The sequence below is a fragment of the Porites lutea genome, chromosome 10 (genome assembly GCF_958299795.1).
Source record: "Porites lutea chromosome 10, jaPorLute2.1, whole genome shotgun sequence".
NCBI classification, from domain to species: Eukaryota; Metazoa; Cnidaria; class Anthozoa; order Scleractinia; family Poritidae; genus Porites; species Porites lutea.
In genome coordinates this window covers 31,891,305-31,903,966 of record NC_133210.1, presented here as the reverse complement: position 1 = coordinate 31,903,966, position 12,662 = coordinate 31,891,305, and the positions used below count along the sequence as shown (strand labels likewise).

Genomic DNA, 12,662 nt, shown 5'->3' with positions numbered 1-12,662 from the left:
ATTAGCAATGATACCCCAAAACAAAGGAAAATAAAATTTCAGCCGAGGATAAAGTTGCACCTCAACATGGATATTTGGGTATTATTATAACCAAACAACATACATGGTATTATACCCAAACTATTGTGAGTCTCTATCCACTGGATAATGCAACTTCCACAGAGTATAATACCGTCAACTGATGTGATGCAACTCACTTTGACTCGCAAGATGACTACCACACAGGTTGTCAAAATGTCAGTCACTGTCAACGACAACAGTCCTATTCAGGACTATGTTCACCCACATGATCATACACAACCTTCTTATGAAGGTTCCTCTAATACTTACATATATAGCATTCTCCTCTTTTTGAAAAACTGGGACCAGTGTAGGCTGCATTAAAGTGCAGAAGGAATCAGAAAAGGATTAAAGAGATACAAATTTGAGAATGAAATATTACATGATAAATAGTATTGTTCAAACTATACTTCTCACTGCATTCCTTATTAAATTTCCATAATTTCAATACAAAGACTTGTAAATTAATATTTATTACATTCAGTAAAATTTCTAAATTTACAGAAAATTAATCATGCATGCCATGTAAGCTTGTCAAAGTCTTGGAAAAATAGAGAGAGAGTGTACGAAAAGAATGTTTGAAATAATTTTGCTCTGGTTAGCAAGACCACCATATGTTTCCATGAAGCATAGACATGTACACACATACACTGTACCAAATGACAGCTGGAACAGCTAATCATAACTTTGAACTCTGCATTTATGCTCAACTATCTCCAAAACCAGCTTTGGGACCAGCATGCACTAACTGTCCATCTCAGAGAGGTGTCTGTCTTATAGAGAGTCAAATAAAGGGTCAGTAAAGAAAGACAGGACCCAACTCTAGGTGTCTGTTTTACAGTGGTGTCCATCTTATAGAGAGTCAAATAAAGGGTCAGTAAAGAACGACAGGAGCCAACTCTAGGTGTCTGTTTCAAAGAGATGTCCGTCTTATAGAGAGTCAAATAAAGGGTCAGTAAAGAAAGACAGGAGCCAACTCTAGGTGTCTGTTTTACAGAGGTGGAAATCTTATAGAGAGTCAAATAAAGGGTCAGTAAAGAAAGACAAGGACCAACTCTAGGTGTCTGTTTCACAGAGGTGTCCATCTTATAAAGAGTCAAATAAAGGGTCAGTAAAGAAAGACAGGGACCAACTCTAGGTGTCTGTTACACAGAGGTGTCCATCTTATAGAGCTATCTGTTAAGAGAGAGTCAACTGTACACTTCATTGGTTAACTGTTAACACTAAAATAGACTAATTTATCCATGCATATGGAAAAAATCCATTGTCAAGCCAAAAGTCACACTCCTTCTTATGATATCCATCCCTCCCAAGAATTTTCTCCCCTCCATCAGTAAAGACAGAAGTATTTTGAGGATATTTACCCCAACTTGTGAAAGGTTTGTTATGAATGAATTTACTAAACTCTGTTCTCAGATCCCTCATAAACCTCAGGTCTTTTTCAGAAGGACAGTACTGAAAGTCTTTTGGAAAACCAAAAAATGCAACCAAGTCCCACATGTGGCAAGCAAGTGTCGCTGGAAATCGAATTAAATTTATCGGAGCAGATGGGGAATTTGTCACCACATAACGATAAACGGGACTCTTGAAAACTGTAGATGCACTGTGAGTGAGGACATTATTCGGACAAGTTACTCTGACATCAGATGCCATGGAAGTGTAAAAAAACTGAAGAGCAGAACCTTCGGACACACTTTTGTTGTACATACCCAACACTTCACTAACATTATCTCCAATAAAAGGAAACAGTTTTTCCTTGACATAAGCACTATAATCAGCCCATGTAGAATTCTCAAAGTTTTTAACTGGCTGAAAATTTGTCTCCTGTGCTGTTGTTCCAATAATCAATGGTACATCACTTGCTCTTCCTGTTGCTATAGCAACAAGGGGAGGATGTGGCACTACAACTTTGTCAACTACAGCAACAGCACCATCAAACATGTTTTTAGTGGGCAGATCATTTTGATCTGTCATGCGCCAGTATGGATACACATCCCATGGAATTGCATCTTCAATTTCCTTGGGAGTAAGTGAATACAAACATTCTCGCTCAGCAGATGAGTTGTTTCTTACGCAGTTAGACTTTTTTACAAAAATCTCATTGTCACGAGCTGCATCTTCCGATGACTTGTTGAAAATTGGTGAGCCGCTCATGAGAATTGCACGATGGAAAAGTCCTTTTGCAGCAGGTGCAGCAAGAAGCGCTAGAAGAGACGTTGCACCGGAGCTTTGACCAATCAGAGTAACAGAGGCGGGATTACCTCCAAATTTCTCAATATTTTCTTTAACCCATTTTAATGCCAAGATCTGATCCATAAAACCATAGTTTCCAGAGGTTATAGAATGTGGTGCATCTGCCAGAGACTTCAAAGCTAAAAAACCAAATGCATTCAGTCTGTAATTAAAAGAAACTCCAACCACGTTTATCTCAGTCACCAATTCAGCAGACGGACTTAGCCCATTCCAATTTCCTGAGCAATACAGCAAGTATCTACCGTGAATGTATACTAGCACGGGCAGCAACTTTTCACTGGGCCTTTTCTTTGGCGTCCAAACATTAATAAACAAACAGTCTTCGGTACCGATGACTCTGGTGGGATCTGTTTTGTTTAGGACATCTTGCTGGGCACATATAGTTCCAAATTCACTTGCTTCAAAAGTTCCTCTCCAGCAATTGTTCATTTTACAAGCAATAGGCGCCTTCCAACGCAAATCTCCTTCGGGAGCCAGTGCATACGGAATGCCCTTGAACACAACAGCATCATTCTCGAATATTCCACGCACTGAACCACTCTTGAGTTCAACTTTGTTGCTCTGAGTTTCCTCAGCATTTTCGTATTCCTTTACTTTGCGCGAGAAATAATAATACAAAAGCCCTCCTAAGATGGCGATGAAAAGAATGACAACAAACACAAGTGCACAGCGTCTTGTTCTGCGCTGTCGAGCCAAACGGATCCGTGAATCGAGTGAACTATAATGTACACCATCTTGTATTTCCATGTAAGAGTCGGAATGTTTTCGATCAGGAAGAAAAGGTCTCGTTTCTTGCGATTTTCGCATTGTTGAAGAGTTCCCATCGGTAGATTTGTAGTCGCCATGCATGCGCACGTGACACGTAATTTACTATCAATAGAAGCGACATGTCACGCACCTGTCATGCTGTACAAAGTTCTTAGAACCCACTCGTCTCAGTGTCGATACTATTATTACAAATGCATGTACTAACATGATCTCCCTCTTCACACGAAAAAAACTACTGACTAGGTGTTAAATCCATTATAAACATCAAGTAAGTTTGTTTAGCTCGTTGACTCTTATGCACCCGTGGGTGTCAATGATACCGAGAAATATTGCAAAAGTTAAAAATTAGTTAAGTAAGTTTCAAGTTTGAGGGAAAATTTGGATTCCATGGAAGGCTGGAATCCAGCACAGCCAAAACAGACTGATGGAATTTGGGACAAGATACAGACAAAACCAAGGCTATGGTGTTCAGACCGAATTCTGGAGACATGAAAAAAGAACAACAAAACGAAACAAAACAAAAACAATCAAAGCGTACCTTACACCTAACTAAAGCGTCTGAGTCAATTTGCAGGTTGCAGGTTGCAGGTTGCAGGTTGCAAGTCAGAATTTGAAGAACGCGCGAACGGTCAACGCTAAAGTGAAAACACACGAACAGCCTGATTTTAAAGCGAGCAATATTCAAACGAAGACAGAGTTATAATTCAGTTTAAGGTCGGATGCTGTGCAATATATTCCCGGGGGGGAGGGGGGGAGTCACTTGAGGGAAGTTTGGGTGTAGGTGAGCCGCCAAGGCCTTCAAACCCTGACCCTGTTTAAGCCAAAATCCGTTCATTTTTGCAACCCTGTTTAAAACAAGAGACTTTTTTTTCACTACTGTTTAAGACTGTAGTCCAAATGCCCTGTTTAAGGAGATATTTTCTTTTTAGATAATATAAAGTACAATACAAAACGGGGAAAATATATTTATTTAATTTGTTTTGTTGAATCACATTCAAAAAACTTTTTTGAGATTACTGACGGAACAAAATTAAATTATTTTTAAAAAACTTCGTTACACACGTAGACCGCACACCGCCAAAATTCACACCCTGTTCATATAGACCCCTGAAAAGCATACCCTGTTCAACGGCACATACCCGTATTGGCGAAATAAGGGAGTGTCCCCCGGGAATGTATGCTTCTCGTTGGAATCTACGCCGTGGTCGAGCACATGGAGAGTGTATTGGAGAATTTTGACAGCCTTTAAATGTTAAACAACAAAAAGAAAGCAAAATATTGATGTTATTGCCGATCTGGCGACGAATTACATCCGACCGGCCCTCAATGTGTGCTCTCTCTAGGTACCTTCTTTTTATTTTGTTCCTTTGAAAGTGTACTGTTTTGAAAGCATTATAAGCGTGATTCTTCCGGCGCGACCTTGTGTCACATATCAATTTCTAACGCCGTTAGCCGGCACGTGGAAATTTTCACATCCGGTTTTTTTTAGCCTCCCCGCAGTAGCCTGCGAGCAGACGATAACTAAACTCTGATTAGTTTAATTTCGTCTGCGCGCAGGCTACCCCGCAGACGTCCGTTGGGGTTCGTGACAAACGAACCCCAACGGACGTCGGCGGGGAGGCTAGTTTTTTATTTTTAAAAGTGTGCAGCTGAGAAATTTTGTACCTATGGGGCTTCGGCTGCAAAAGTTAACTCCCAAAAAACAATTTCCTGGGACTAAAGATATTTCCGGTTTGCGTGACGCTGAAAAGACAGTTTTTTTCTCAAAATCACTTAGATATGCGTTATTCTAAAACTCTATTGAATAACACTTGCATAAAAATAAAAGATATTAAGCCTCCTAGTGTACAAGGAGCTTTTGTCACGAAAACGCTTGACTGCCTTATTAAACAAAAGCCATAACGGAAGATTCTTGACGCTCTATTACAGCCGCTGCTAAGATGAGTCCTAATAGACGAGAAACGGATCTATCAAATCCACTTCTGTCGATGAGCGATGATGAATCAGATATTGAGGACATGATTTCGTCGGAAACAACAAAAAAGACTAAAAAGAAGAAAATTGCTGCGATCATTATCATGCTCATTGTGTTTCTCGCTTTCCTTGGGGGAATAATTTATTATTTCTTTTCCAAAAAGGCAGGAGTATCAACAATAGAGCAAACAGGTGAAGTGGAAGTACAAGGCGGTGTTGTTCGTGGACAATTCGAAAGTGGCGTTGTTGCGTTTAAGGGTATACCGTACGCTAAACCACCCGTTAAAGACTTACGCTGGAAGCCCTCGGTTCTTTGTGAGATAAACACATGCTGGAATGGAACCCTGGATGCCACAAAATTCGGGAGTATGTGCTTTCAACAAGATGTTACAAACATCCAAGACCCGACTAAACTAATTGGAAGCGAAGACTGCTTGTTTATAAACGTCTGGACGCCTAAACAACGTAGTAAAACATTACTACCCGTGTTAGTCTACATTCATGGCGGATATCTACTGTATTTTTCGGGCAATTGGAAAGGGCTACATCCAACACCTGAAATGGTTTTAGGGTTGGACATTGTGGGAGTATCTTTTAACTACAGGTTGAATGCGTTTGGCTTTCTTGCGCTTAAGTCTTTAGCGGACGCCTCCTCAACAAAAACCGCCGGTAATTATGGCTTCATGGATCAGATATTAGCACTTAAATGGGTGCAAAGAAACATTGAGAAATTTGGAGGTGACCCGGCATCCGTGACGCTAATTGGTCAAAGTTCCGGTGGGACTTCTGAACTGGCACTTCTAGCATCGCCAAGTGCTGCTGGACTTTTTCATGGAGCAATTGTAATGAGTGCTTCCCCGGTTTTCAACAAGTCATCTGAAGATGCGGCCATTGACAACGAAATCTTTGTCAAGCACTCTAAATGCGAGAGAAATAGCTCGGCAGATGAGAGGGAATGTTTGTATAGTCTAACTCCCAAGCAAGTCGAGGACGCCATTCCTTGGGATGTATATCCGTACTGGCGAATGGCTGATCTTATGGATCTACCCACAAAGAATCACTTCGATGGTGCAGTCGCGGTGGTCGACAAAACTATCGTAGCGCAACCCCCTCTTGTTGCTATGGAATCCAGAAAAGCAAATGATGTACCCCTGATTATAGGAACAACAGCTCAAGAAATTAATATTTCGCCAGTAAAAACCTTCGGGAACTCAGCTTTCAGAGACTATAAGGACCATGTTGAGGAAAAGCTGCGTCCATTTCTTGGCAACGATGTGGATGAAGTATTGAGTATGTACAACGACAGTCTGGCTGAAAGTGGCTCCCTTCAGTTTGCCTTCTCATCAATGGTGTCAGACCTGCGTGAAACGTGTCCCACGAATGTCCTCGCGCTGAATGCTTCCAAAGGTTTTAAGAGCCCCGTGTATAGATACCTAATTACTAACAGTCCCTCAGCTCCAATCAATGTATTTGGTTACCCGGCCTCGCTCGCATGCCATATATGGGATCAAGTCGCCTTTTTTGGTTTCCCTGCTGAGTTGAAGTATACACCGTCGGAGAAGGACAAAAGATTTATGAAAGACCTCAGAAGGCAATTCGGTGGATTCATACACAAAGGAACTGTTAACGACAAATCGTGGAAAAGGTACCCTGAAAGCACCGCCCTCTTCACTAATGACGGAGTCACCGTAATTAAAGAGGACTACCATAAGAGAGAATGTGATTTCTGGATTAAAAATGGCTTTTTTTCGTATGGATGGATCAACTGATTTACTCTTTCACTGATAGTTACACTTCACATGCATTGTTACCATAACTGTAAAACAATGGTAATAACGATAGACAATGTTGTGGTATAGCAATAAGGCATGTAGCAGCTACTGTAGAGTCTTCTTTAAGGATACGGACACGTAAAGGGTAGTACTTCTAGTAAAGAATTGTCACACCAATATAAACAATACTGAAGCCCAGCCTAGTCCCTAGTCGTTCTCTCTTGCTCCGTTGTCCGCGCGAAGTCTGGGAGACTCTACGCATGCTCATTACGTTTTTCCGCCCTGAAGTTCTCGGCGAGTATCTCTCGGTGACGTCACAGCTCATGGTAGAGTCCAGGAATGGCCAAGCCGAAAACGCCTGGGGACTAGGCTGACTGTGCCATCTGTTACAGTTGTTGTTGTTGTCATTTTCTACTTTTCCCAAGATATTCTTCTTTCTATTGATTCTCCTGGTCAACCTTTCTTCTATTTAAATAAACCTGATCAGGTGATACAATGTATCATTAAACACCTAGCTTATGACGAACGAAATCATAGTAATCTAAACATACAAAACCGAAAGATGGACAACGAATACGTTACAGAAATTATACCACTGTAAACTTAGTTAGACAGTCTAGCTCTAAAGGAGCTTATTAACTTTTCTGCACATAGCATAAGAGAATATGTAAAGAGATATTCGGGCCGCGTAGCACGGACCAGGCTGGAAATTTCAGCCCGCTTAAACACGGTGAAAACCCTCTTCTGTTCGGAAGAAGATTTGAGATCTAGAATTTTCGGAACATTTGTTGTAAAATTTCTTGCTTGCCGGCCTCTCCTAGCCTGATTTTCGAACATCTAAAAAGGGTATCATTGCCCATTTTTAACGGATTTTTACCCTAAAAAGGTCACCAGTAATTTTCGGGAGCCTTTTTTCTGGCTGAAATTTTCCAAAAGGTAAGTTTTGATTCCTATAATTTTCGGATCACTAGACTTTCAGCTAGGCAATCCGAACAGATGAAAAATTTTTACGGGATAAAAATATGCCTGTATCTAGCGTTAAAATACTAAAATACGTTTAACAATGCTATGTTTAAATGGTTTTGAACTATATTCCCGTTGGGTGCCATTGAAATTTCAGCCCGGACTGAATTATTAACGTAACCCGCATGCGCACAACCCTGAAACTTGAATGTGAAACACTTAACTGAACCCGGGCTGGAATTCCTCATTTAATCGGCTCTTAGTAAAAGCGTTTAAAAAATACGCAATCATAATTTTTAGCAATCTTTTATCCGGGTCTTTAAATTATCATTTTGCCAGTCATATCAATTAAATACGCGATGAAGCTTTCTTCATTTAGCATTTTTCTCTCACTGAATAAATAGAAGATTTTTGTTGTTGTTGTTGTTGAAGAATAGTACATTTCACTTCTCATAAACTGGGGCCATTAAACATCTTAGTATTCTCCGAAACAGCAAATGATAGATCGTAAAAGTCGTTTGGAATTCTTCCTGAAGGCTTTGTTGCTGAAAAAGTACACCAGAGGATTCACAGAGGAATTTGTTAATCCAATGGTTACTGCCCATACGTAGAAAGTATTAATGTTTTGTTCTGGGTCAGTAACAAGAACATACCCATATGGAGCCCAGCTTAGAGTGAATAAAGCAATTACCACAGCAACTGTTTTGGCCGCACGTCGCTCAGATTCCCGCCTTTTCTTGGCAGCACGTGTGTTAGCAGATCCTCGTCGTTTTTCGGTCGCACGCGCACTACAATCCTGATGACTCTTGCTATCGAATACATCATTAACTTTTCCGTTGCTGAGTTGACAGGCACTGTTGTTTCCCTTATTATGAAACTCTTTTACTACTACTGTTCTCGCGAAGTGCACTTTGAAATGCTTTCTTGTTTTTAGCAGTAGTATTCCATAGCTGGTTAATATGACTCCGTAGCAACCTGCCAGTCCTATAAGAACAAGTATTGAAGAAAACCTTGTCCCTTTGCCAGCTATTAAACCAGATGTGCCAAGAAGGCAAGGAACTCCCCAAATGATAATCAACAAAAAAAGAACCCTTCTCCGAGTGAGATGTCGGAGTTGCCTTTGTCTTAGCGGCCACACAATAGCTAAACACCGCTCCACGCTCATAAGTGCCAGATTCATAAGCGAAGCGCCGCACGTTATGTAGGCTGCCAAACGAAACGCATCTCGCAACTCGTGATTGCAAATCCCCTTCATGCGCGCGAGCGTGAGAACCGCTTCCATCGGTTGAACAACAAGATTTACCATCAGATCAGCGAGAGATAAACTGCAAATAAAATAACACCATGCCTTGTGAAGTCGCGGGCTCCAGTACACTGTCGAACAAACCAATATATTACCAAGACTTCCTAAGACAGCGGAGAGAATATTTACTGAAAACGCGCCGATTCCTTCAAGTTCACGAATTGCGCAACTTGAATTTGACATAGCTCTGAGTCGAGATAAGTCGGAAAAAAGTGATAAATTTTCCAAAACAGCTTCTTAAGTAACTCTCAATGAGTTGTTAAAATCCAAGACTTCAAGATAATGCCTTGAAATGGAGTTACGTGCAAAATAAATGATCAGTATAATGAAAAAGCGGACACTCCTTTTCTGCCAATGGTGCTCAACATACAAAATTAGTACGGATATAGATGGTTGGCCAAAAGTATTTGTTTATGGAAATTTCATGAGGACATCTTTATTTCTGGAGGGAAAAGCTATCAATTAGATTTGTTTCATGTTTTAAATAAAAAATTTAAGGAGAACAGTAGGGTATTACCGAATGTAAAAATAGGGCTAAGAAACACTGTCTTTTCAGTGAAAAGAAAGGAGTTCAAAAAGCTGTTCTAAAGTATTGAGACATTTCATTTTTAATAACAGTATTTAGAAAATCACTTTTGACTAAACAGGGAAATAAGCTTTCTTTTTTGTTTGTAAATACTAATTTATTCAGAAGCCTTAATCTTTGTCTACGGAAACAGGTCTGTTTGCTCTGTTTTATTGTTATCTTAGAAGTTTATTTTACCGTGTTTAGTTTCTGTCTAAATATATAATTCATTGAGAATTTTGCTGGTTTCAAACACATTTGTTCTGCTATAGGTTTCGAAGAATACGCGACATTATCTTTAAAAATAGAGACGCAAATAGCAAGTCCTGTACCCGCCTCCAAGCGATTATTTGAGGCAAAAAAGTTAAATGTAATCGCACAGTTGGTTTAATAAACCATGTGCTGACTGTCAACTTTTTCTTGTTTTCTTTATTTCGAAATGAATAACTCAAAAAGCTTAACCTTTCGTATAGGAGCTTTGCTTTTAGGTTTGCCTGAATCTAAAAACCATGGTTTTACTTTTTAAGAGCGCTACCGGACATTGGAGCTTTCAGTTGAGTGGTCATATTTCACTGCGTTGTACTGCAAAGTAAATCCCACCACAGGAAAGTACTTCTCTGTAATATTCATTTGAATAGTCATACTTAAAGATTTCATCCATCGAAAGATCGACTCAGTTTTAGTAATTGTTAAAAATACATTGTTTACTTTCCCAAACAGACCCCTTCTAACGAACAGTGCAGTGTTACATGTAGTGTCGCAGTGGCTCCAAAATCTTATTAGAACTGGAATCGGTATTAAGCCTTCTGTCAAATAAATGTAACCGTTGATGATGGCTTTATTTGAGTTAATTGGGCAACTGCCGTCATTTGAATAAATTACAGTCTTTGCTATGACCATAAACACAATCGTAATCACAACTGAAGATTATTAAAACCGTCACCATCAGTAAGTCAGTCTGATAGCTTACGAGAGGGAGGTGGTCGCCGAGGAAGGGCGGGAGGGGGGGAGAGGAGATGTTATGTGAAGTGGTCGCACATGGAGGTGCCACTGTATCCCGAAAAAGCCATACGATCCTCGATAGTGCCGGAAAAAAAATGAAAATATTTTATTTTTCTAATAAAATTTTGAGTGTATTCCAGCGACTCACCCTCCCGACCCCCAGGCTTAGAGCGATGCCCGCACTGCCATAATAGCCGACGATCGATATATTAACACTTTAACTTGACTCCGAGGCTTTAGGGTTAAAATTGCAAATTTTTCACGACTCCATTGTCTCGCAATTCCCAGACGAGACTTTTGCACAAAGAAAACCAAACAAAATATAGAAAAATGACCTGAAAGCCTCTAAAGTGGATCATTTTACCTTTCTGGGAAACTGCCCACCTGTCCCCTCCCCCCCCCCCCCCCCTTCCAAGCCAACATTAATATTTACATCTCACTTAAGGCAAAATGTTGGCTTAGGGGAGGGGTAGGTGGGAGGTTAGATCGAACATGGGCTATTGTTTGGGTAGGTACCTCAGTTATGATTCCTATATCAGGATACTGAACCTTTTCGACCATTCTTTGATCATTGTACTGACCCATATTGTATATTCATATGTATTGTGCGTAAATAGTAAGAATATGATTCTGAATAAATACACTTTACGGTGATGAGGTTACTCTTAAGTTACTTTATCTAATGGGCTTAGTTCCAGCCCAGCTCTGTAAAAACTTTAAGTGAATCTTATGTCTGTAATAATCGACTTTCTAAAATATAGCCAAAGAACTGACTTGGTCTCCAGCAGCGTCGATTTGGCATTAATATTTAAATAGCGTGATTACAATCGATGTGTTTGATAAGTTTAAAGAAATCCTTTATAACGACTGTCAATTTGGGCTGCAAAATGTGTCATCCGTACAGAGGATAAATCCCAACTTACAATGTAAAAATTGTGTTTAATTTGATAACTTCTAAAAATCTGAATTTACTTTCAAAGTACATTGTAAACGGTCGGTTACATCGAAAAGTGGGAACCTGTGGTGAAATCCATTCAAATTATTGGTATTTGGCAGCCTGTGCGCTATTGCAAGCATGCTGTGTAGTGAAGGTATGATTTCAATGCTTCTCTATTGGAGATTCATCAGCAAAGCGACTGAATCTCAGTGTTAGATTGATTTGTATGGAACTGGGGCATATTTTAGCTTATCTCACACAGAGCGAAAACAACTTTTCGATTCAAGTTTTACAAATATTTCTTTTATCAATTTGTGGTGAAATCATATTATGGCTAACATTCTTATACGAAACTAAAGGAGATGTATTTTTTGTATAACTGGATCGCATCTTATGCAGGGCCTGTTGCATGAAGGAGCGAACAAAATCTGGCTAGGGAAGGTAAACTGTAATTTGAAAGAACAAGAAACTATTGAGTAGATATCTCTAGGTACTAGAGTTATATCTCAATTCAGTTTTTTATGTTTAATTATAATGTTTTCTTTTTGGATATCATATCTCATCCTCTAAACTCTTGCTGTATATTCCTCAGAAAGTATTAATTTGCTATTTCCAGCGTTTCATAGCTATAGCGAATCTGTAAGTTTTTAAGCGGTCATTGTCACATTTAACAACTAAAATCTGACCTTGAGTTAAAGAAAAGCAAAGCTAAATATCCTCGATATGAGACATCTTGAAATCTCAAAAACCAGCTAAATATTGTAATCCGCCCTTCAAATGTAAATGAAGCCTTTGATCAGGTCGTAAACAGGACCTAATGACTGTTAATGTAACCTATTCATGTTTTTCACCAAATAATCAAAAATCTCTATCATCAGCTCTTTCGACTTCAAAAAAGGAATACCGTCAGCTGAAATTAAAGAATTAGGCGACTTATTTTGATTCAGTCAGATTCGAGTGGCATGCATGGCTAGCTGTAACTTTTTTGTCTTTGACTTAAGATTTGAGGCTGAGTAACTTTCTCGTTGTGGCCTTGGCAAAATGCCAGAAGGGTCATTTTATTTC

The 12,662-nt window shown here is 39.6% G+C and overlaps 3 protein-coding genes across 3 annotated transcripts; 1 reads left to right on the top strand and 2 right to left on the bottom strand.

The window, feature by feature from the left end:
- Positions 1-1,036: 1,036 nt before the first annotated feature.
- Positions 1,037-3,269, bottom strand: LOC140950967 (cAMP-regulated D2 protein-like). Its single transcript, XM_073400182.1, has one exon. It carries the CDS (start codon positions 3,160-3,162, stop codon positions 1,294-1,296), a length of 1,869 nt encoding a protein of 622 aa, XP_073256283.1. The 5' UTR covers positions 3,163-3,269; the 3' UTR covers positions 1,037-1,293.
- A 1,536-nt stretch (positions 3,270-4,805) lies between these two features.
- On the top strand, positions 4,806-6,930 carry LOC140951196 (para-nitrobenzyl esterase-like). Its single transcript, XM_073400424.1, has one exon. It carries the CDS (start codon positions 5,022-5,024, stop codon positions 6,822-6,824), a length of 1,803 nt encoding a protein of 600 aa, XP_073256525.1. The 5' UTR covers positions 4,806-5,021; the 3' UTR covers positions 6,825-6,930.
- A 469-nt stretch (positions 6,931-7,399) lies between these two features.
- LOC140951199 (alpha-1A adrenergic receptor-like) lies at positions 7,400-9,544 on the bottom strand. The gene has a single exon (XM_073400428.1). It carries the CDS (start codon positions 9,274-9,276, stop codon positions 8,266-8,268), a length of 1,011 nt encoding a protein of 336 aa, XP_073256529.1. The 5' UTR covers positions 9,277-9,544; the 3' UTR covers positions 7,400-8,265.
- Positions 9,545-12,662: the final 3,118 nt, after the last annotated feature.